At 43.4% G+C, this 21,422-nt stretch overlaps 1 protein-coding gene across 11 annotated transcripts in view; it reads right to left on the minus strand.

Annotated features, from left to right (window-relative positions):
- Positions 1–21,422, minus strand: part of TACC2 (transforming acidic coiled-coil containing protein 2) — a 128,198-nt gene that overhangs the window by 26,519 nt on the left and 80,257 nt on the right. For 6 of the 11 annotated variants that reach the window (XM_057417278.1, XM_057417268.1, XM_057417273.1 and 3 more), the window contains 5 exons: positions 15,416–15,570; positions 8,100–9,420; positions 4,688–4,723; positions 3,158–3,218; positions 1,904–2,111 (listed from right to left, as the gene is read on the minus strand). In XM_057417278.1, coding sequence (XP_057273261.1) covers positions 1,904–2,111; positions 3,158–3,218; positions 4,688–4,723; positions 8,100–9,420; positions 15,416–15,570 — 1,781 coding nt within the window. The remainder of the gene's footprint in view (positions 1–1,903; positions 2,112–3,157; positions 3,219–4,687; positions 4,724–8,099; positions 9,421–15,415; positions 15,571–21,422) is intronic. The other 5 variants (XM_057417274.1, XM_057417271.1, XM_057417276.1 and 2 more) reach the window with 2 other exon arrangements.

A 21,422-nucleotide genomic window follows, 5' to 3' on the forward strand; every position in this document is an offset into this window, starting at 1 on the left:
TAATTACAAATGCCCAGGATACCCCATGAATAAGATAATTACCTTTTAGAAATACATACAACAGACTTACTAAGTGATGTCCTCCAACTCCTCCTACAAATAGCTGCAAGATTACATCAGCGTTTGCTGATAATAATTACTGCTTATTTCTGGTCTGTGCCACACGAAAATGGCAGCAGTTACAAGCAGCGTACGCAACAGATGAGAGCTGGATGGAGTGGCTGACTCAGTAGTTGGGCTGTATCCGTGTAAACGCCGTGTTAGGTTACAGGATAACACTCATACTGGTGTCTGGGAGGGGTAAAAATACCCGCACGGAGGAACAGCCCTGGAATTACTCAAGGATTTCTCAGTGCTTCAGGAGCAAGACTGTGAAGGGGGGGGGGGGGGTGTTGGAATTATTATTTGTAAGAGACAGGAAAAGCTGAAGCGTTGTTGATTATAATTAGGCAGTAATCTGAAACTTGCCTGCACCATGGAGCACACAGGAGACAAGACAATTAGCATTTAATTAGGAGCTTGGCTCACTTTCTTCTACCTGCTTTGATAGCTAAAATGATTCCCTTAGAGTATCTCTCACTAGTCTTTTGTTCCATTTCCTTCCATAGCATTTCCTTTCTTCCCAGATCTGGGTGACTTTCCTCAAAAGTATTTGTTGTTTGTTTTTGGTTTTGATACAGGCTAAATGAATTTGTAATCTAATAGTCATGATTTGACAGCAAAGCCAAATGGATTTATTCAGACTGAAATACTTCTCTGTACACAGATAAGTAACACATTTCCACAAAGCCCGGGCTACACAAACACACATGCTCGTGCATGCGAACACATGCGGTCCCATTAAAACCACTGTGATTATCCCTGCCTTTTAACGTCAAACACATTTGACCTAGGAGTTTAGCACTTCTTCCTTAGGCAAAAACTCCTCAGGCCCAGTGTAAAATGGCATGAAGTAGCTTCAATGGCAGACTAGGACATGGGTTGAAAGGTTGGGCAGGGAATAAATTGTGATCACGAAGAACGTTTCAGCCAAGTTGAAGTCATACATTCTTCCCACCCACAAAGCTGAAAAGCTGCCCTTGGAGCAGAGCAGATGTTGCAAAGCTGTATTCCCTCCGGGGACCCTAAGGAAGGCCACACACAAGTTTAAGTTCTAAGTTCTCTCTTTCCACATTTCACAGACCTGCAATGACAGTTCTCGTAACAGGAACCTCCAGCTTTAGCTCACCACTGCTCATAGGCAGGTACGACAGGAGAAATCTGGATCAGCTGATTTAGAAGGAAATCTTATCTGGCATGTCAATGATAACTACCTTATGCAGGGGATATCCTGGGCATTTTTGTGCATACAGATACCTGGATCCTAGGAACCTGGAGGAGAGATGGCATGTGAAAGGCTTTAAAGCAATACATAAGCTTTGAGCAGAGTTTTAAGGTGGGACTGTCTCCTGAGGCCATCTCCTGTTCAGGTTAGAGGAACAGGCTCAAGCAAAACCAGTAGTTCAGTGACTCTGGATCCAACAGCACTAACTGAGAGCACTATCAGAGCACAGTCTCTTGTGAAGGCACAGAGAGGACAAGCAGCATGTGCAGAAGAACAGAGCATTCTACAATTAACCATACAAAGGAAGTGAAAGCCTTTCTCTGAAGACCCCTTTCGTTTTCCTTTGATCTTCCTCTCTGCTCTTCCTTGAAAATTCAAGATCAGACTATTGGGGTCTTACACTCAGCTCCCCATAACTGACAAATTCCCTGGATTGGTCCAAAGAGCATAATTTTTAGGGTTCCCAAATAATACAGTTTCTATTCAGCAAAGTACATGCCATCATCCTCGAGCAACCCAAACCTTCTTCTCACTAAATACAGCATCAGCTGGATGCAGACAGTCTTTTATAAAGCATACCCTCTGTAGGAGAGCTGAACTTGGTCTCATTCACAAACGTAGACAGATCAGAGGGCTGGGGATAATCCTGCTTATCCGTGTTCAGGTCCACGGTCATGCAGGTCCACTTCTGGCTGGTCACTGAAGATGCCAGCTTCTCCTCATCTGTCGCATGCACCACTGTGGATATGACGGGAGGTGTTTCTGGAGTAGGCAGTGGAGTGGGATCCTGCAGAAAACAAGTGCTAATTAATTCTATTATCTTTCATTAACATGTTGAACTCTCTGAATCCCTTTGCCTGACCACAATCATCTTTTTAATTCCATACTCTTTGCTGCAGCTCTGTATATCTAATACTTAACAGAAAATACACAAGTACTTCATTTGGAACTCTACTAGCAGCAAGTTTTCCAAGCATAACTAAACTCTTTGATGATACACACTTGCATTACAAAGGCTCCTTGAGAACAGGGAAGAAAGAGAAACCAGAGCTGATTAAAGCTGTTAGGCACTTGACATAAGTGGCACACATCACCCATGACTGAAGTCTTTGACTGCCAAAACTGACTTTTTAGGCTTCCCTCACAGGGGCAAACCTTCATAGGTCTGTGAGGTCACAAGCCCTTTCTTCACTTCTGTGCTGCCGAGCAGCACAAAGAAAAGGATAACAGGATAGATGGATAACAGGAAGATGAACAGCAGCATGGAAGGAGCTGTGGCACATCAAAGCAGTGAGGCCTTTGTAAGGCAGAACAGCTTTTGTTAACTTCTCTTCCAAGAAAACCACCTGCAGGTAGTTTACAACAAGGAATAAAACCATCCAAGCACATGTTCCTGGTGGATCAGCCCACTTGGTTTATCTCTGTTTCCCATCCAGCCCACCAATTTGATGCATTTAGTTTCTTACTTTCTGATCTAAAAATTCCAGGGTAGATAGCTATGCCTGTTTTTCAGACAATTGAAGATATTTATTCATATCATCACTCTATCACAACATAGGGCCTTCTGAAGTGTATTTACTAATACTCTAACTGGGATTCCCAGAGCAAATATTAGATCTAATATGCATCGCACACACACTTGTAGAGACTAAAATGTTAATTCCTTATGATTATAGCCCAGTGTGCTATACTTGGACACTAAAATGCTCACATTCTTTACAAAAGCTTCTTCTATTATTAAATGTAAAATTCTACAATTAAATAAATCAAGTTTCCCTTTATTTCCCCTACAAGAACACATGTTACACGCAGCAGAATAAGGCAGTGCTTTACCTGAGAAGGAGGATCAGAGAGTGGGGATCTTTTTGGCGATTTTTTCACCCTAAATGTATCACTGAAAATGAAGTTAAAACCGTTAATATGGTAACACCAGCGAGAATCAGGTCATTTCACGCTCAGCACGAGAGCCACAGACAATGCAACCTCTATAAGCCCATCTGCTTGAAAATCTCATCCATTAGGCAGCAGCAGCACAGAGAAACATGCCATAGGTACATATTCTTGTCATGCATTTGGAACAGGCCTCCATTCCCCAGAAGCTGAGAAAAGCAGGATTGCCATATTTTTCATGCTAAGCACCGACACATTTACAGAACAGAGTTGCTGCTCGATCGCAATTCAAATCCCTGCTCCAGCACAGACATCCTCAGCACCCTTAAGCAAGTTATTTAGCTTCTGTCTGCTTCAGTTTCCCATCTGAAAATTAGGTCTAAAACACATCTTAACCTAAGAAATACAACTGTGATGAAGTTGAGCAGTAAGTACCAATGATCCCATAAACCATCGAGACAAAAATTGGTATGTTCTAGATGAACTACATGAAACCAGCTGAGGGAGATGCTGTTCTGATCAGAGCAAAGCTCTATCATTATAAATGTGCACAAACAGAGCGTTTTTAAAACAAATACAACAACAAATATGGCAATTTTGCTTCCAGTTTCCTTGACAGCTCAACGTGCAGAGGGCGAGCACGGACACCGGAGCCCTTCAAAACCCCACAGGTTTCAATCAGGCAAAAGGAATGAACATACATTATATCCTGGTGTATAATTATGAGTTTTGCCTTTATGCTCATTCACAATTGGCTTAAAATATTTTCTAACCAGGAAATAAACCAGTTATCTGCTTCTTCTTTTGATGCATTTTGCTAGAGTTATTTAGACACGTTTATGTTATTAACTAGAAAAAGGGAGAAAAACCTCACAGCAAACTCACTGATAAAGACTTGATGTTTGAACTGAGATGCAGTGGCAAAAAATTCTGCCCACCAGCTCATGCCTGATCAATGACAGCAAGATCAACACTAGAAATGATAATGGCGGGTTTCAATCAGCAGAGAGTAAATCAATACCACATGTAAAGGGGAAAATAAATTGGACAGCGGAATATTGGTGTGTTCAATGCTACTCATTATCCAGTTTTGATGCTAGAGTTATTCAGTATTATTCCTTTAATCAGGAGAAACACTTTATACAGTATTTACAAGAGACCAATTGTACAGTGGTGGTGTACAATGGTAGAAATACAACTATCATATTTTAGCTAAGGATACAAAATCTATACTGTTCTTAAAAGAAGATCTTCTTTGATAGGCAAACAGATAAAGAGGCAATAGCTTCCTCAAAATCATTCACAGCCAGGCATCTTACTGAAAACAGCTTTCACATGTGCCAGTGAAAAGGAATAGTTAACATAAAAGCTTCATGCTCAATAGCAACCGATCATGCTGCAAATTAAATAAGTAAAATTAAAAAGCCCATAAATCAAAGAGGAAACTTGAATTGTTAGCTTAGAATTACTTACAACAGAGAACATACAGACATCACATCTTCTACCATCCTAAGACAAATAAGACAAAGAAAAGAGAGACAGACAGAAGGAACTGACAAAAAAGATAAACCTACAAATACTTGGTTAATGTTAATGTGTTAAGGCAATCTGATCATGCATATTTTCTACCTGTACAACCTTAACCTCTACTTTTATTGTGAAATACATGGGGAGAAAAAAAAAACAACATTCAAGTCCTTCATTGTTCCCAAATTCAATGTTACACTTTTGACCCGCTTTCATCTTACAAAGCACATTATTCAATGCTGTCGCCTCCAAGTTCCTTTCAACATGCTAACCATCCCTGCCTTCCCTGATGGAAGCCACCTGCTTTCATTTCAAACCACAGTATTTGTTATCATAAGGGATGTAGAACTATTTTTCAATGGTAGCTAAGCTTAAGGAAAGAACATAAGTTAGGCAAGGGTTTCTTCATGCTTGCTGATTTGTTATGACAGTACAGAGAAAGCTACTTGACCACTTCAAATCATGTACATTTCATAGAATCATAGAATTCCAGCCTGGTTTGTGTTGGAAGGGGCCTTAAAGCTCATCCAGTCCCAACCCTTGCCATGGGCAGGGACACCTTCCACTAGAGCAGCTTGCTCCAAGCCCCTGTGTCCAACCTGGCCTTGAACACTGCCAGGGATGGGGCAGCCACAGCTTCTCTGGGCACCCTGTGCCAGCGCCTCAGCACCCTCACAGGGAAGAGCTTCTGCCTAAGAGCTCATCTCAGTCTCCCCTCTGGCAGGTTAAAGCCATTCCCCTTGGCCTGTCCCTACTTGCTCTTATAAAAATTTCTTTAATTTTCTTTAAATCTCATCTATTTTAGCTCTCACTCAATCCTAACGGTGTGTTGCGACAGAACAAATGGATTGCCTCAAAACCAGAAGCAAACCTTGTCAAACAGTTAAGGCAAAGAAAAGGTTTCTTCTACTTATAAGCTTGGCAGCTTCTGTCCAGTTCTTCTCACGTGCAAAGCTCTTGAAAGTTGGCACCTTGTGTTTCTAAACACAGCCTCCAGTCATCCAGCAGCTTTGAGAGCAATGTCTATACAAGTCACTATTTTTACCCTTCACTATAAACAAGCGCTCAGGAGGCATCAGCTGCTCTTTGTTCAGAATCATCTGAGCAACATGATCTGTCTCAGAGCAGCTCAGCACTTAGGTATACAGCTACAGAGTAATTTGTGTCGAGCTGTTCTCTTCTAAAAACCTCATCTTTTCACACGGAGGTCAATGGTTAGACTGCTGCAGGTTGCATTCAAGAATAAAACCTGGTTATTTGTCTTGATTTAACACAGGTAAGACCTAGCAGAGTCCAAATAGTACAAACTTAGCATTGCTGTTCTCATTATTTATGCCTGGCTTCTTTGCCTCCTATAGCTCTAATCCAAAAATTGCTGTATTTCCATATGAGACACAGATTTTCAAACTGGTCTACAGGGTTTTCTTTCTGCACCTCCCAACGGTACTAATAAAAACCCCTGGCTTTGCAAAATTAGGTTTTAAATTCCCTTAATCAGGGTTTAGGAGTCCTGGTGTATCACAGTTCCATTTCCTAATTCAAACACCTTCCTTTCTGCCCCCTGGATCTCAAGTGGTTTGCAGTGGCTTCTCTCTCCTGTCCCACATGGGAGCATTGCCAAGGGTTTTACACCCCATCTCCTTGCCTGACATGGTGTTATCCTGCACTGGACCCTCCCAGAGAAGAAATGCTGAGGCCCGTTTTGAAGGAGAAGAGATACCAGAGAGAGGCAAAAACAAATAAAAGCCACTGCTTCCCCTGGCATCCCCCAACATGCTTTAGGGTAATTTTCCTCTAGAACATATTATGGCTGCAGGCTGCCCCGTGTATTAATATGCAAATTCTCTCCCTTTGAGAAACCACTTGTAGAAGTAGGTTACGGGGCTGCAGTGAGCAGACACACAACATGATGCAGTGAAAGCAGTCCCACGGAAGGGCTGGGAATCCCTACAAGCCCCCTGATCTAAGACCTTGCGAGCCCTGCTCTAGGGTGATTTCACTTCTTCCACCACAATAAAGCCCAGCAGTGAGCTCTGTAGAACAGAGTTCTCCCAAGGATAAATGTGTTTCAGCAAGCCTTTTGTAAAAACTCATGTTTCCCCTAAAATTAACAACTTGGAATTCATTCTAATGTTCACAGATGATAGGGGGACGTAAGAAGTTTACACTGAGGGTCTATCAACTCCGCTGCAACTACTGGAAGGCACAAGGAGACTTTGGCTGCCTGCAAGTATCAGACTTGAGGACCTGGTGATACCAAAATTCCCCTCTCTCCCTCTGCTCTTGCCCAGTCAGATTCAAATTGCTCCTTTCTTGCAGGCAGACTTTGAAGTCCTTTTGGTTTGGAGCAAGCTAGCTTGGAGTGGAGGCTTGAAAAACATGTCAGCCTAGAATGCGTCTCAATTCCTGCCTTAACGTCCACTAAATTTCAGGCATACCTGAAAATCATATAATCATAGAATAGTCAGGGTTGTAAAGGACCTTAAGATCATCCAGTTCCAACCCCCCTGCCATGGGCATGGACACCTCACACTAAACCATGGCACCCAAGGCTTTGTCCAACCTGGCCTTGAACACTGCCAGGGATGGAGCATTCACAACTTCCTTGGGCAACCCATTCCAGTGCCTCACCACCCCAACAGGAAAGAATTTCTTCCTTATATCCAACCTAATGAAGCAAAAAATCACAAAAAACAAGCTTCTTCCACAAAAACCAACTCAACCATACTGTGGTCTATACTTCCCCTAAGTCAGAAATGCCCCTAGAAAGTTAAAAATGGCACAAGCTTCCTCAAATCTGGCAAGAGAGGTGAATTAGAAGCCTAGAGGTCAGCAAGCTGCTCAGAAACAACTGAATAATCTTCACCTCACTCTGTAAGGGAGGTCAGGTTTTACATAGAATCACAGAATAGTTAGGGTTGGAAAGGACCTTAAGACCTCAGAGCAGCCTGCCAGTATCTGAAGGGGGCCTATAGGAATGCTGAGGAGGGACTCTTCATTAGGGACTGTAGTGTCAGGACAAGGGGTAATGGGTTAAAACTTAAACAGGGGAAGTTTAGATTGGATATAAGGAAGAAATTCTTTCCTGTGAGGGTGGTGAGGCACTGGAATGGGTTGCCCAGGGAAGCTGTGAATGCTCCATCCCTGGCAGTGTTCAAGGTCAGGTTGGACAAGGCCTTGGGTGCCATGGTTTAGTGTGAGGTGTCCCTGCCCATGGCAGGGGGGTTGGAACTGGATGATCTTAAGGTCCTTTCCAACCCTAACTATTCTATGATTCTATCATCCAGTTCCAATCCCCCTGCCATGGGGGAGGAATATGCTTCTTCTAATCTAGAAATAAGAGCACCCTTTAACTTACGTTTTTAATGGTGTCTTCTTCTTTTTCGCAGGTTTATTCAAGTTGTCTCCTTCTGTTCCATTTGTTTCATTGGCACTGGCTGGTATCTCAAAGGAAGCTGGAGATTTAGAGGGCGAGCTGGCTATCTTAGAAGAAGACTTGAAAGGGTCAATAGAGTCCTCGCACATGTCTGGCTCAAAACTGTACGTTTGCTGAGGCAGTTTGGGTGATTCTTGCATTTTTGTACTAGATGAGAAAGGGTTAAAATTGGGATCATCCCACTTGTCAATATCAAAAGTGTAAGAGCCTTTTGTGATAGGGATTTCGTTTGGATCAGTGGGTGACTTAGTTGGTGTGGTAGGAGCATTGTCAAGCTTTTCCACTGACTTTTTAGTCTTTGGCCTCCTTAGTGGCATTTTAGCACCAGGCTTTTTACCTGCTTTTTTGGGAGGAGGAGTACTCTCCTGCTGGTCTTCACTCACCCCTTTCTCTTCAGAGTAATCAAACTCCAGCCTCACCGCAACACCTTTGACTGGAGGGTCTTCTTGTCCTCCAGTGTCTGGTGGAGTCACCTCCTCAGCCTCCGGTGCCGTTGTAAGAGGTAGTGGTTTCTTATTGGCAGGGGGAGAGTTTTGTACCTTGCTGCCTCCAGTGCTAAATGCACTAATCCCTTCCAAACTGTCTGGATCCAAAGGGTGGGATCCTTCAGGCACAGGCGGGGCCTCCTGTTTCTCAGCAGAGATTTTAGAAGGTTCAGTACATTCAGGCCTTACTGAATCAGCCTTAGCTTCAGATGCTGTTTTATCCTCACCTGGGTCGCAATCAGCTTGGCCAAGGTCAGGTGGTTCTTGAGGCGTTTCCTTCACCAGTGGAGCATCCAGAGGTTTTTTGGCTGGCTGCTTCTTTTTTAAGGAAGCCGGTCTGGATTTCTTTGTTCTCTTAAGAGTACTAGAAGCACTGCTTGAACCAGTACCATACACATCCGCTGCCGGTGCTAATGTCTCACTGTTGCCAAGATAAGATGCTCCATCAAAATCACTCGCTTGCAAGCTAAGAGATCGAGACAACGTAGATTTGGAAACTGGGAGTGAATCAGTGGATTTTCTTCGCACATTTGCTTTGGGGTCACGATTCTTTGATTCTGGAGAGCTCGGTCCTAAGGCATGGAGAGAATCAACCAACTCAATGTTATCGAAGTCCAAGTTGTAAGTTCCACTGCTGGCTATTGGCTTGTCCTCGTCGAAGACGGTGGAAAAAGAGTGGGAAGGGGGCCGGAAAGGGCTTTCTTCAACTGGTTCGCTGTGTGACACATCAGTTACAGGTACAGCTTCTGAACATGATCCTGTGGGAACAAACAGAAAACTCAGTGATTTTTAAACACTTTTTTAAAACTAGAACTTAGTGAGTTTTACTCAAATCTAATATTCCTACAAGTAAAAGGGGAAAAAAGGGTTAAAATCATACAAATGGACTAAGCAATTATTAAAGGACACACAAACTAAAGGGACGTTTCCAACATATGAACTAGATGAAGGGAAAAAATGGTTCTGTTCTACCCAGAAAAGGACTCAAGGCAAGTTTCATGGAAACACAAAATATGCATTTGCAACAGCCTCTACAGCACCTCTGCTAAACTAATTATCAATTAGTTAAAGAGATGGGGATTACCATAACATGCTAAACATGCCAAATACCAGAAAAAAATAATATCAAGCAATTTATTACTCGCATTTTCTGCTATTACAAAGAGTTCTCACAACTGTGTCAGAGCTCTAATGCAGTATGCTCCCCATAAATCGATGGGTGCTTCAGCAACTACATGTTGATCTTAAGGTTTGTTTCCCATGTGCTATTTTTACCAGTTTTCCCAGAGGAACATGGCTTCCTCTCCACAATCCATCAATGCTGCTCCCAAGGAGTCAATACACTCTACTTAGCCCTCATCATTCCAAGCTCATAATGAGACATGACTCATTAAGAACTTCACATAAAAGAAATGATGGTAAAGGTAAAAAAAGTCAATTAGACTTTTTTTTTAGTCAATTAGTACTGTAGAAATAGTCTCAATTTAAAATCTTCCTTTAAGAAGACCACAGGAAGCTCCCTCCAGATATTTATAACAGATTTCTCCAAGTGTAGTTCTAACTCACTGACGAAAGGAAATTTTTATAGAGGGAATTACATGCTGAAACTGTTAATCCAAGCAGCTTTTCATTGTAATTAAAGGTTTGCTTGTTGAATGGAAGCACAAAATTATTTATAGGAGACTCCTGACTTGGAGTATATTGGAAAAAGTAGAAAAAGAGACAATGCATATAAAAAAGTAACAGAAAATAGACAGGTAGGAAAGGATTACGATGATGGTCTTTGCTGCCTTCCAGCTCATTAAAGTTGATTGCTCAAGTGTTTTATAAGCCCTGAATGTGGTTTCCTCCTGCTGTCACTGCTACTACCTGAACGTCACAGAGTCATCTCTGTCTTTGTGTGTGACCCAGTCAGAGTATAAGAGAGGTTGGAAATCTCTCTCTAGCACATAGTTCCAGCTGGAGAGCTCAAGCCAGCTCCCCTGAGCTCTTACTCATACACCCTGGAGCAAAATGCCCCCCTGTTTCCTATTGAAGCAACACAGCATTCTTCATGTTGTCATTTTTATAAATTATGCAATTATAAAGAAAATCAGTCAAACAAAACTGAGTGTTTTGCTCATCCTTAAATGATTTCAGGGAATTGTCTATGCATCTTTTTCTTTCCAGTTCTGACATGTTTTGCAGAAGAATTCCCCTTTTGCCCAGCTATCTTCATCAACATTGCTCATAAAAGCTTTACAGACAATCAATGATTTTAGTCAGAAGCTATGAATGGATTAAGAACAGGAAAGAAACCATGTTTTTCCTTTGTTTCAGAAGAAATTATGTCTCCATAGAGATTGCAAGGATTATTATTTATGGATGTAGAGGACAGAGAGGACTTCAGGAAATCGGACACAATTCCCAAAGCAACACCTTCAAGCGGCTGGATGTATTTGCAGAGGCTGTCAAAGGATGACAGCTACACAAATTCTCTTTTAAGACCGTGGAAGTTTACTAAGTCACATCAATTAAAATGATCTTTTAATGTGGTTTTTTTCTGCTAAATGAATGCCAGAAATGTGGCAGGACTTCATGAGAGTTTCTTTTTCTCCTTAATTACTGCTGGGTCAGGCTTGGGTTTAGCCCAGGCTGGGAGGCCATTAATTAGACTTGATTTGCCAGCTGAGCTGGTGCTCACTTCCCACACACATCACTTTCTGACACTGAAAGGTCTTCTACTAAGGGGACTGCTCAAAGAGTGTCATAAAACTCCAGCATTAGGATAATCTTACATTGTACAATGAAATGGGAATGGAAGGTGTTTGACGGGAGTACATGACAATAAACACTGGTGCAGCTCTAACACATCGGGAGTACAAAGTAGGTCAGCATGAAATGAAAGGGGGATCTGAACAAGAACTTGCCTGCAATTACTCGTTGGTTTCATTCCAGTGCACACCAAAGGCCCCAACAGGATTGAGGCCCCTGGCTCAAAGTCACTACAAACACGCATTTAAACAAAGTAAAATCAAATAAACCAAAGCAGTGCCCTGCAGGACTCGGACTGTAAATAACAGGCATGGCAAAGCTGAGGTTGGGAATGCATCACAGCAGCAAAGAGACTGGACAAGGCTTTCTAGTTACTCAAGGCAAAGCAGGACTCAAATTTGGTGTGTTCCACATAGTGTAGAGCTTTAATCTTCTTTAACTGCTTATTTCACAACTTCCTCCTAATCGAATCCTTTACTTAAGAGTACACACTGCTGCAGAGCATCGCTTCACTCCCCACAGTGATGTTTTTATTGTTTCTTTATGAAACAATATGTGAAACTGGCTCAGAAAACAAGGCTTTTGGTAGGAGGGAAACGCTGCTGTTAGACTCTTCTGGCATTAAAGCAGAACTGGCTCAGTACTGGTATGAGCAGAAAGGCTGGGGAGGAAGATATGAATGGTACTCACAACCGCAAAGCAGCACGGATTTACTACTACAAAGAGGTATGTGGTCCATTCTTCCCTGACATTAACAGCACTGCCATTTGTCCTTTTACATCACAGTTTTTGAGCTATTTAAAAACATTTTTGTCTTTAAAATAAATTCCCTTAATGGTGGAGTGCCGAGATATTGTTCAAGTATCTCTAAGACAAGGGGAAATCCAAGAGGCTTGAAAATGGAAGCTGCTCTGAGGTCTCCCCTAAAGGAGCCTTCTCTTCTCCAGGCCGAACCAGCCCAGCTCTCTCAGCCTGTCAAGAGAAGCTTCTGAATTTACAAAATCATTTAGTAGTGCTTTGTAAAGCACTCCTTTAAAAATACTTTTGTCATTTATTCTGAAAGAAAACTGCCATATAAAGGTTATTTTCAATTCTTCTCTGTCAGGATTCAAGAACATAAACACTGAAGAAAGTTTTCCATACCAAAAAATCACTTTGTTTATGTCTGGATCATCATCTCTCTCTATTGGGAAGCCTGACCTCATTTTCACTGGCACAGGAAGGACTGAATATAGTCCCCTATATCCTGACTAGCAGGCTGTAATGCATAGAGGGGACTCCAGCTCTCACATCTTCCCTGTGTATACAACCTGAATTCATTAATCAATTGGATAAGGTGCTGGGGGCAAAGGGGCAGAAGAGATGCCCCTGTCTAGGCAGGAATTCCTGGCTAGAAACAGGGAATATTTGGGAGGAAGGGCATGGGGCACTTTCTGGTGCTCAGATAGCTGGAACAAGGGACAGAAGAGACCGCTATGAGAACCTGATAAACAATGATAGTTTAAAATACCACCAAAATATTAATAATACTTAAAAAAAAACTCAAAATCATTTGTCTCAAGAATATAACCCACATCCCCACAACAAACAAACAAGTTATGAAGGAATGGAAGGCACTAGTGACACTTTTTGGGGTTCAGAGGCAGCTTCCATATATTCTCTGTTACTCATCTTCACCTCCAGACTTGCCTACAGACCAAGTCCCCTCTCCTGCTCTGCTGCTGCTGGACTGGAGCCATGCAGCAGGTTTTACCCCACTAGGAGCTGGCACAAGCCCAGGATGAGCTGAGCTGTATTTCCCTTTCATCAGATTTACTAAGCCCGTGTTGAAGGCAACCTAATGAAAAACTCTTCTCTTGGCTTTCCAGGAGTGGGGTCCAGCTGCTGCGTTAATGATATCACGCAGCACAACTGCAGCCGTCTGCATGAGTAATTATTATCAGATATAGATGAAACAACCCTTTAAACACTTCCTATGGTCCCTCCTTCCACCCAAACACACTCTCTGTCACCAGCCTCATGCAGAAGACAGAGCCATGTAGCTGGCGAACCAGAAACCCAGCTGGACATCCCTGCCTCTCCCTGGGTGTGCCAGGCTCTCCAGTTGCCCATATTCATTACTCCTCTTTTATTGAACCCTATTTATTTAGCTGTATGGTATCAATGAGGAGCTTTACTTCCACTACCCATAAGCCCAAGGAGGGGACTTATTCTCTCTGTGTGCAGCCACACGCATAACCTATGAGGTAAATAAACTACAAGATAACTGTCACTCCAGCAGCTTATAAAGCAGAAACTGCTTAATTCTTTCCTTGAGGAAGCATGCAAACACCTAAGCTGTAGTCTTAGTATCAGTCATTTCTTCCCAATATTTCCCAAATGAATGCTTTGTGTTGCCCCCCTGCAGCTGAATTCCTTCCGTATTCTTCCCTTCAAATCACCCTGCTGTATAACTGCATTTTGCAATGCTGAACATAGCTCAGTTTGTGGCAATTGGCCTCCCATGGACATACCTTATTTGCAAGTGAAATGTTTTCATCTCTGACAAGCAGTGCCCTTCAGTATAGCTCACATCAGCTAAGAACAGATACATTCAGTTCCCTACCTTCGCCCAGAAATATGTCAAAGAAAGGAGGGGAGATATGGGATGAAGCGAGACAAGAAGTACGTGTGCCAGGGAAGCACATGTGTAATCAAGGGTTTAAGGATAATCTATTGCAGTAATTAAAACCACACTCCAGTCCTGTTTAGCATATGTGCTCTTTTGTTCTCTCAGCACTTATTTTGTGATCATTAGATTGCAAAAGATTAGGAAAGGGAAAGAAGATGAAGAATGAGAAATGCTGATGCAATGAAGAGGGAACTGTAGGAGCAAGAAGGAAGTGTCAGGATGCCCCAGTATTTAATGCCTGTTTTGTGGAGCCAGCTTGTTGAAGATCTTTCCAGCTTCTTATAAACTTGTCCCATAAATCAGGCTCTTAAAGAGAATTCCTTAATGCATAACTCCCAGAGATGCTTTAGGTGGCTCGAGACACTTGCAACACTCGTTTGTCCTGAAGGTTTCAATCAAAGCTGGACAGCCTTTATAATACACACACACCAGCCCTGGACATTGCTCTGCCTTCTGCTAAGCACAAGCTGCTTCTGGAGTGGAAATGGAAGCATTAAAACGCGACCTGGGAGTGCTGTACATCATCCCAAATGAAATACAAGCAAGCTTCAGTCTGCTGGGAGGAAAATTACCTTTATAGGATTTAGCCAGGTGATCCTTGACTTTGGGATAGGAGAGAAGACAACACAATGGGGAACTCGATGTTAAACTGCTGAGCTGTCATCTGACAGCCCAAACAAAGCTGTTTTGGGCTAAGGGAGTGCCTTCTACTCCCTCATATTCCATTACTCAATTTGGAGAACAAAGAATACTTTTTTGGGAAAGGATTTCTTTGGGGTTTTAAACATGATATTCACATTTGAAAGGTCATTTTCCCAGCGTGGACCCATTTTATGTACATATATTATATGCATATTCACACATACTCCCATGTTCCTCCTATAAATCTAATATCAATATTTCTATCATTCCAATGGGCTTTTTGTTCATCTTCTGCTTCAGGTGACAATGCATTTGAAAATGACATTATTAACTGTTCTAGTTAACAGTGCTCACCCAGATACCTCCATCTTACTATGAGGTAGCTCATACCTCCTTTTTCTACTCATCTGACTCTGTAAAGATCCTATGGACTGAAATGTGATTCAAAAGGAAGAAATATGTTTCTACAAAGTGCCCCTTTTCCTTAATACTTGCCAAATGGAGAGATTCTTTATCCCAGGAGGTGACAGGGTTGTTCCTCACAGCATGGATAATGCCCAGCATACGCTAACTAATCCTCTAGAAGATACTTTATCAGCATCAGTTCTTTGCCTGTGCTCACACAAACACCTCCCTGCATCTTCACCCACCTCAGTAACCTGTCCCATACACTACACGCTCTTTACCTGTGTCTTCCAAGGGCAGCTGGGGTTTGAGTTCTTGTTCTGCTATGTCAGCTACAACTGCTGCTGCTTCAGGGGGTGGCTGTGGAGGTGACGGTGGTGCCTTTACCGGTGTAGTGGACTCCGGGGTCTCAAATGCTTCTTCAGAGTCAGAGCTCCTGGGGAAAGTCAAAGGAGAGACGCGTGAGCAGGGTGAAGATGAACGTTCATCACGCTTACAAGGGCAGGGCTTTCGAGTGGATGGCACAGACCTCAGCTATAAGGCTAGCTCTGCATTTCCCAAAGGAGATTTCCCATTGCAGTATGGCTTCCAGAGCCGGGTATCATGGCTGTCATCTTCCTCATATACCAGTATTTATGTCACTTTGTGTTACAAAAGGGAACACCCACTTGGAAATAAATCTGTTCTGCAAGCCCGATTTCCAGTGTGAAGGTGGCTCAACCACACAGACACCACCACTGACTGCCCTGTGGTAGCGTCTACAACTTCCCTTGGCACAAAAAGAAGAGAATTTCACAGGTTCATCAAAACCCTCATCCAAAATAGCATCTCATTTCTGTGTGCGCTCCTACAGGTGAGAAAGCAAACACGGAGATACCTGAGGTGCAGCAAATCCTTGTGCATTCTTCCCCATGGAAATACTGCATTCTATTTTTAGCAGAATTCTACCCTGGCCCTTTTCAAACAGTAATTGTATGGCTTTGTTACACAAGGTGAGACAACCTGTAAAATGCACAGAGTCCTGGTATTATCAATAATCCTTTTGTAGCACTGTGTGCTCACAAAGGCACAAACCCCATAGGGACCACAATAGGTTGGTGAAAACCCAGCAAGGAAACAGCAGCACAGAAAATGGAGCCATTCAAATGAAATGCAAGGTTGAGAGGAAGCAACTATACAGAACGATGGGGAACCTAAACATTAAGTGAACATTTAAACCATACAAGCACAAAGCATTTACTCTTACTGGAGATCAGTGTTAGAAAATGTACTTTTACATCTGAAAATCATAGAATCATACAACAGTTTGGGTTGGAAGGGACCTTAAAGCTCATCCAGCTCCAACCCCTGCCACGGGCAGGGACACCTTCCACTAGAGCAGCTTGCTCCAAGCCCCTGTGTCCAACCTGGCCTTGAACACTGCCAGGGATGGGGCAGCCACAGCTTCTCTGGGCACCCTGTGCCAGCGCCTCAGCACCCTCACACAGAAGAAAACTATTGATCTTATTTGTTCTTAAATGAAACTGAGACCAAATTTTAGCTTTTAAACATTTCTTCTCGAAGCCTATTTTTGGGAGCAAGCAGTGCAGTAACAATGGTGTCATATTCAATACGAACTGAACATATATTGAGTATACATTCAATCAGCTTGTCGACTGGGTGCAGACTTTTACTACAGGTGTGTAACAGAGTGAATTGAATATGGCAGTTTCCCAAAGGACAGGACTGATTTGCTTATTTCCAGCAATTCTGTGCATGGCTGCAAGTCTCCACTGCCCCAGCACAATGGGGACAAAGTCTGCCATGAAATGAAAAGCCATTTCATCCCCCAGCAGCGCTGCCTGAGCCATCCTGAGTCAAGGACTCCTCTCCTTCTGTTCGAGTTAAAAGAACTCTGAGCTGACAGACTCTGGTTTCCTGAAGCTCATGGTTATTTTAAGCAGCAGAAGCACAAGTACAGGGTTTTGCATTCGGTTACATTTGCCTAAATCGACCTTAGCACAAAGCATGTGGTGAGCTGGGGAAGAAAAGACCCTGGTGTCATCCCTGACAGCTTGAGGAGCACAGTGGACGTGATTCTCACTGCTGCCTCTGCAAAATCCCAGTGAGAGCTCCCACCTCTTCACACACCATCAGGGCACACACTGCAGCCCAGCACTGAGCCCTGTCTCATCACCTCTGCTCCTGTACAAAGCAGAAGGATTCCTACCAGCAAATAGCTTTGGATATTTGCTTTACTTGGGGACACTGGGGGCTTTTCTTCTCAGCAAACTTATGCCAAAGTACCTCCTGTATGAAGGGAGGCTGAAAAAGCTGGGGCTGTTCAGCCTGGAGAACAGAAGATGCGTGGAGATCTCAGAGCAGCTTCAATCCCTGAGAGGGGCTACAAGGATGCTGGAGAGGGACTCTTCATCAAGGACTGTAGCGATAGGACAAGGGGTGATGGGTTCAAACTGAAACAGGGGGGATTTAGGTTGGATATAAGGAAGAAGCTCTTCCCTGTGAGGGTGCTGAGGCACTGGCACGAGGTGCCCAGAGAAGCTGTGGCTGCCCCATCCCTGGCAGTGTTCAAGGCCAGGTTGGACACAGGGGCTTGGAGCAAGCTGCTCTAGTGGAAGGTGTCCCTGTCCATGGCAGGGGTTGGAACTGGGTGAGCTTTGAGGTCCCTTCCAACCCAAACCAGTCTGGGGTTCTGTGTCACTGTGGGACCTGTTCAAAAATAGCATGTCTAGCTTTCGATTACATCTGTTGCTGCAGCTCCTCAAAATACCGTCTTTGTGTCATTGTTTCAACCATAACATTCAGCAGGCCCCAGAACAGTCACGTTGGAAGAAGCAGCCTGCAGCATTTTACATTATATCCTTCCAAAGATGCACTGTGTTTGAAACTCTATATATTTTAAGTTAAGAATAGCTGCAAACAAAAAGCTTCTGTAAATAAAGCTGCACAGCAGGTATTCAACAAAATAATGCTTTCTCCTCTTTCCAGAGCTGGCTCAGGAAACCTCTAAGTTGGATAATCAAAGAGAACTGGGGTTGTGTGATATTTTCCCAGTAGAGAAATGTTTCTTGTGTCATAAAAATAAACCTAGAAAGTTACCATCTAAACCAACAAAACAAAAGGTAATTCATACCGCTCAGGCTTTCACATAAGGCTTCATTGTGCTATCCTTAGTTAATGTTTTACTCTCTTCATTTTGAACTCAGAGCGTTGCTCTGTAATACTAAACCAATAATGTTTAGACTCCTTTGTTCCAACCTGCCTGTATATAGCAGAGGTTACTCACAGTAAATATCTAAATGTATGAAATATAAGGGAAAGGGAAAAAACCCTCTGTTTTCATGTCCTATTCCTATTTGTAACTGCTTCGTTAAACCGCCTTGATAGAGCAGTCCTCCTTTATTCAAAGGATGGAAAGACTCTGCACACGTTTATCTCCCTTTTAAACAAGCTACCTTTGCTTGCTCTCTTTTTTTGGTTGAGTTGGGCATAAGCATTTGAAGTAAAGAGAAACGTCTGCTCTTTTCTGCTCACTGTATGAGCTTCCCCTCTGGAGAACCTCCTGAGTCCATGCCCAGAGAGTTGTGGTGCCTGAGCTCCAGCACAAGGCTTTGTTTTGCTAATATTTAATAATTCCCAAAAGACTCTGATTAAACACTCCTAATTTTCAGCAGCACCCCACTATAAGCAGCACTGTAATCAAGTAAGACCTGCCTTAACCATAACCCAAACACTGCTGAATTTGTTAGGTGTAGCAACTGTGCTGGCAAAATACGGTCTTTAACAGAGAAATAAGAAGGGAAGCTCAATAACAGACCAACATTGTCATAGCCTGGGATGTGGGAGAGAGCATAAAGCCTGGAAGCACGTACCAGGACCACGCTCCAAGGCTTACGTTACATATATCCTGGAAAAATCAGATCCTGTGTTCTGATTTCCTTAGTGAAAACACCGATGGTCTCACTTGCGTAGGGTATTTTCTGAAGACTACTTCTAAGACTACTTTAAACTGCAAGAGAAGTTTTTCCCAGAACAACAGGATTTCCTGTAAAAAGGAAATTACATATTTGAGCCAGTTCTATTCATAATGTGTTTTCTCTGAGAAGTACAGGGAATACACCGAACAGGAAAGTTGTAAAGTTCATGGGCTAAACCACACTGCCAACTTGTGATACGCCGTGATAATCGGCACCAATTCAAAGCTGCGCAAGGAGCAGCCACCATGGATCCAGCTGTTGATCCAGCAGTGGGCAGATGATAACAAGGGCTCTCACAAAAGGAAGAGCCCTTGTATCATCTAGAATATTATTCTGAAGTTCCAGCCAAGGATGCAGCAAGATGAGATGGGAAAGGTAGGTTTTACAGATGGAGAACTCATCCGATGGCCCCAGCTCGTGACGTTGTGGAGATGGGGATGCAAGTGCGGAGTCTGTAGGACCAGTATGTGGGCCAGTGATGGAGTAAAAGCTACAGGAAGGAACATACGTTTATGCATCTGTTCAGCCAGCTTGGGAAATTAGCAGGAGCTTGCCTTCATAAGGCGGCGTATCTTTTCTATTCTCCTCCTCTCTGTGCCCCCGACATAGATATTGGGCCCAAAGCTGTTCAATGACTTCATAAGCAATCCTGATGATGGAATCATCCAGATGATGAAATCATCCAGATCCCTTTATCCCCATCAGTGTTCAAGGCCAGGCTGGACAGGGCTTTGAGCCACCTGGTCTAGTGTGAGGTGTCCCTGCCCATGGCAGGGGCGTTGGAAGTAGGTGACCTTACGGTCCTTTCTAACCTAAACCATTCTGTGATTCTACCAAATGCAGCCTGATTAAGTCTGTGGATGATACCAAGCCGAGTGGGGGAGTGGATACTTTGGAAGGGAAAGCCACCCTGCAGGATGACCTGGATAGGATGTAGGAGTGGGCTAACAAGAACCTTATGAAGTTCAACAAGTGCAAGGTCTTACACCTGGGTTAACACAATCCAGGAGTGCAGCACAAGATGGGATCTACTTGGGGAGAGCAGCTCTGTGGGAAGGGACCTGGAAGTCCTGGTTGGACACAAGCTCCATAGGAGTGAACAGTGTGCAGCTGCGACAAAGAAAGCCAACAGGAAGCTGGGGAACATCAACAAGGGCATCACCAGCAGAGACAAAGATGTCATTATCCCACGTACTCAGTGCTTGTCAGGCCACAGCTGGAATACTGTGTTCAGTTTTAGTCCCCACTGTACAAAAAAGATGCAGAAAGGCTGGAAAGAGCCAAAGAAGGGCCACAAAGAGGTTCAAAGGACTGGGAAGCAATATGTGGAAAAGTTGAGAGAGCTGGGTTTGTTCAGCCTAGAGAAAAGGCAGCCCAGAGGAGACCTTATCACTGCGTTCCAGTATTTAAAGGGTGGCTACACAGAAGATGGAGACTCCCTTTTCCAAGGAGTCACATGGAAAACATAAGGGGCAATGGGCACAAGTTACTCCTGGGGAGATCCCTACTGGCCACAGGAGGAAACTTTCTCACAATGAGAACAATCAGCCATTAAAATAACCTCCCTAGGGAAGTGGTGGCCTCCCCAAAGCTGGACATTTTGAAGATTTGGGTGGTCAGAGTGCTGGGACACCCAGTCTAGGTCATGCTTTGCCTAAAAAGGTTAGAGCAGATGATCCCTGCGGTGCCTTCCAACCTGGGATCCTAGGATTCTGTATTCTTTGTTCTTTGTAAACAGGCACAAAAGTTACAGATTGTAGAAGCTCCAAAATGATTAGTTGGTAGCAATAGAGTACAAAATGTTCTTTCAATCCATCTCTTTCACCTCCCCTCTCAAAAGATAGCCAGTAAACAGCAAATGTAACCACACAGATGGGGTCGAGAAGCAGGGGAGAGCTGAGAAGCCAAGATTGATACCAGACCAATACAAATCTGGCACCATCGCATCCGCTTGTGGAGCGGGAGCACTCCCACTCTCAGCTGGACGCTTTGAGGTCTTGCCCAGCCTGTTCAATAAATCTCCGGAGGAAATACAGAAGGGAGTCACTAAGGTTGACTTCTCTTCTTCACCTCTGGCCTTGCAGAAGTAAAGCCTCATAAGTTACACAGCCCTTCTGTGTAAGCCCCAGATGCTTATAATTTTATGTCCTCCCTGATTTCAGAGTGAAAAATTGCCCTTTGGTCACTGCAGCTGGAAGCACACAGTGAGCAAGAATGGGATTTCTTCATTGCACATCCTCACTGCTTGCCCTCTTTAGCCACTGGAGTGAGGTCATCATTCCAGTTGTCACTTGGAAACCTGATTCATTAA

This window comes from Pezoporus wallicus, unplaced genomic scaffold (genome assembly GCF_028554395.1).
Source record: "Pezoporus wallicus isolate ANWC-B61680 ecotype Strahan unplaced genomic scaffold, APGP_CSIRO_Pwel_v1 contig_8188, whole genome shotgun sequence".
Lineage (NCBI taxonomy): Eukaryota > Metazoa > Chordata > Aves > Psittaciformes > Psittacidae > Pezoporus > Pezoporus wallicus.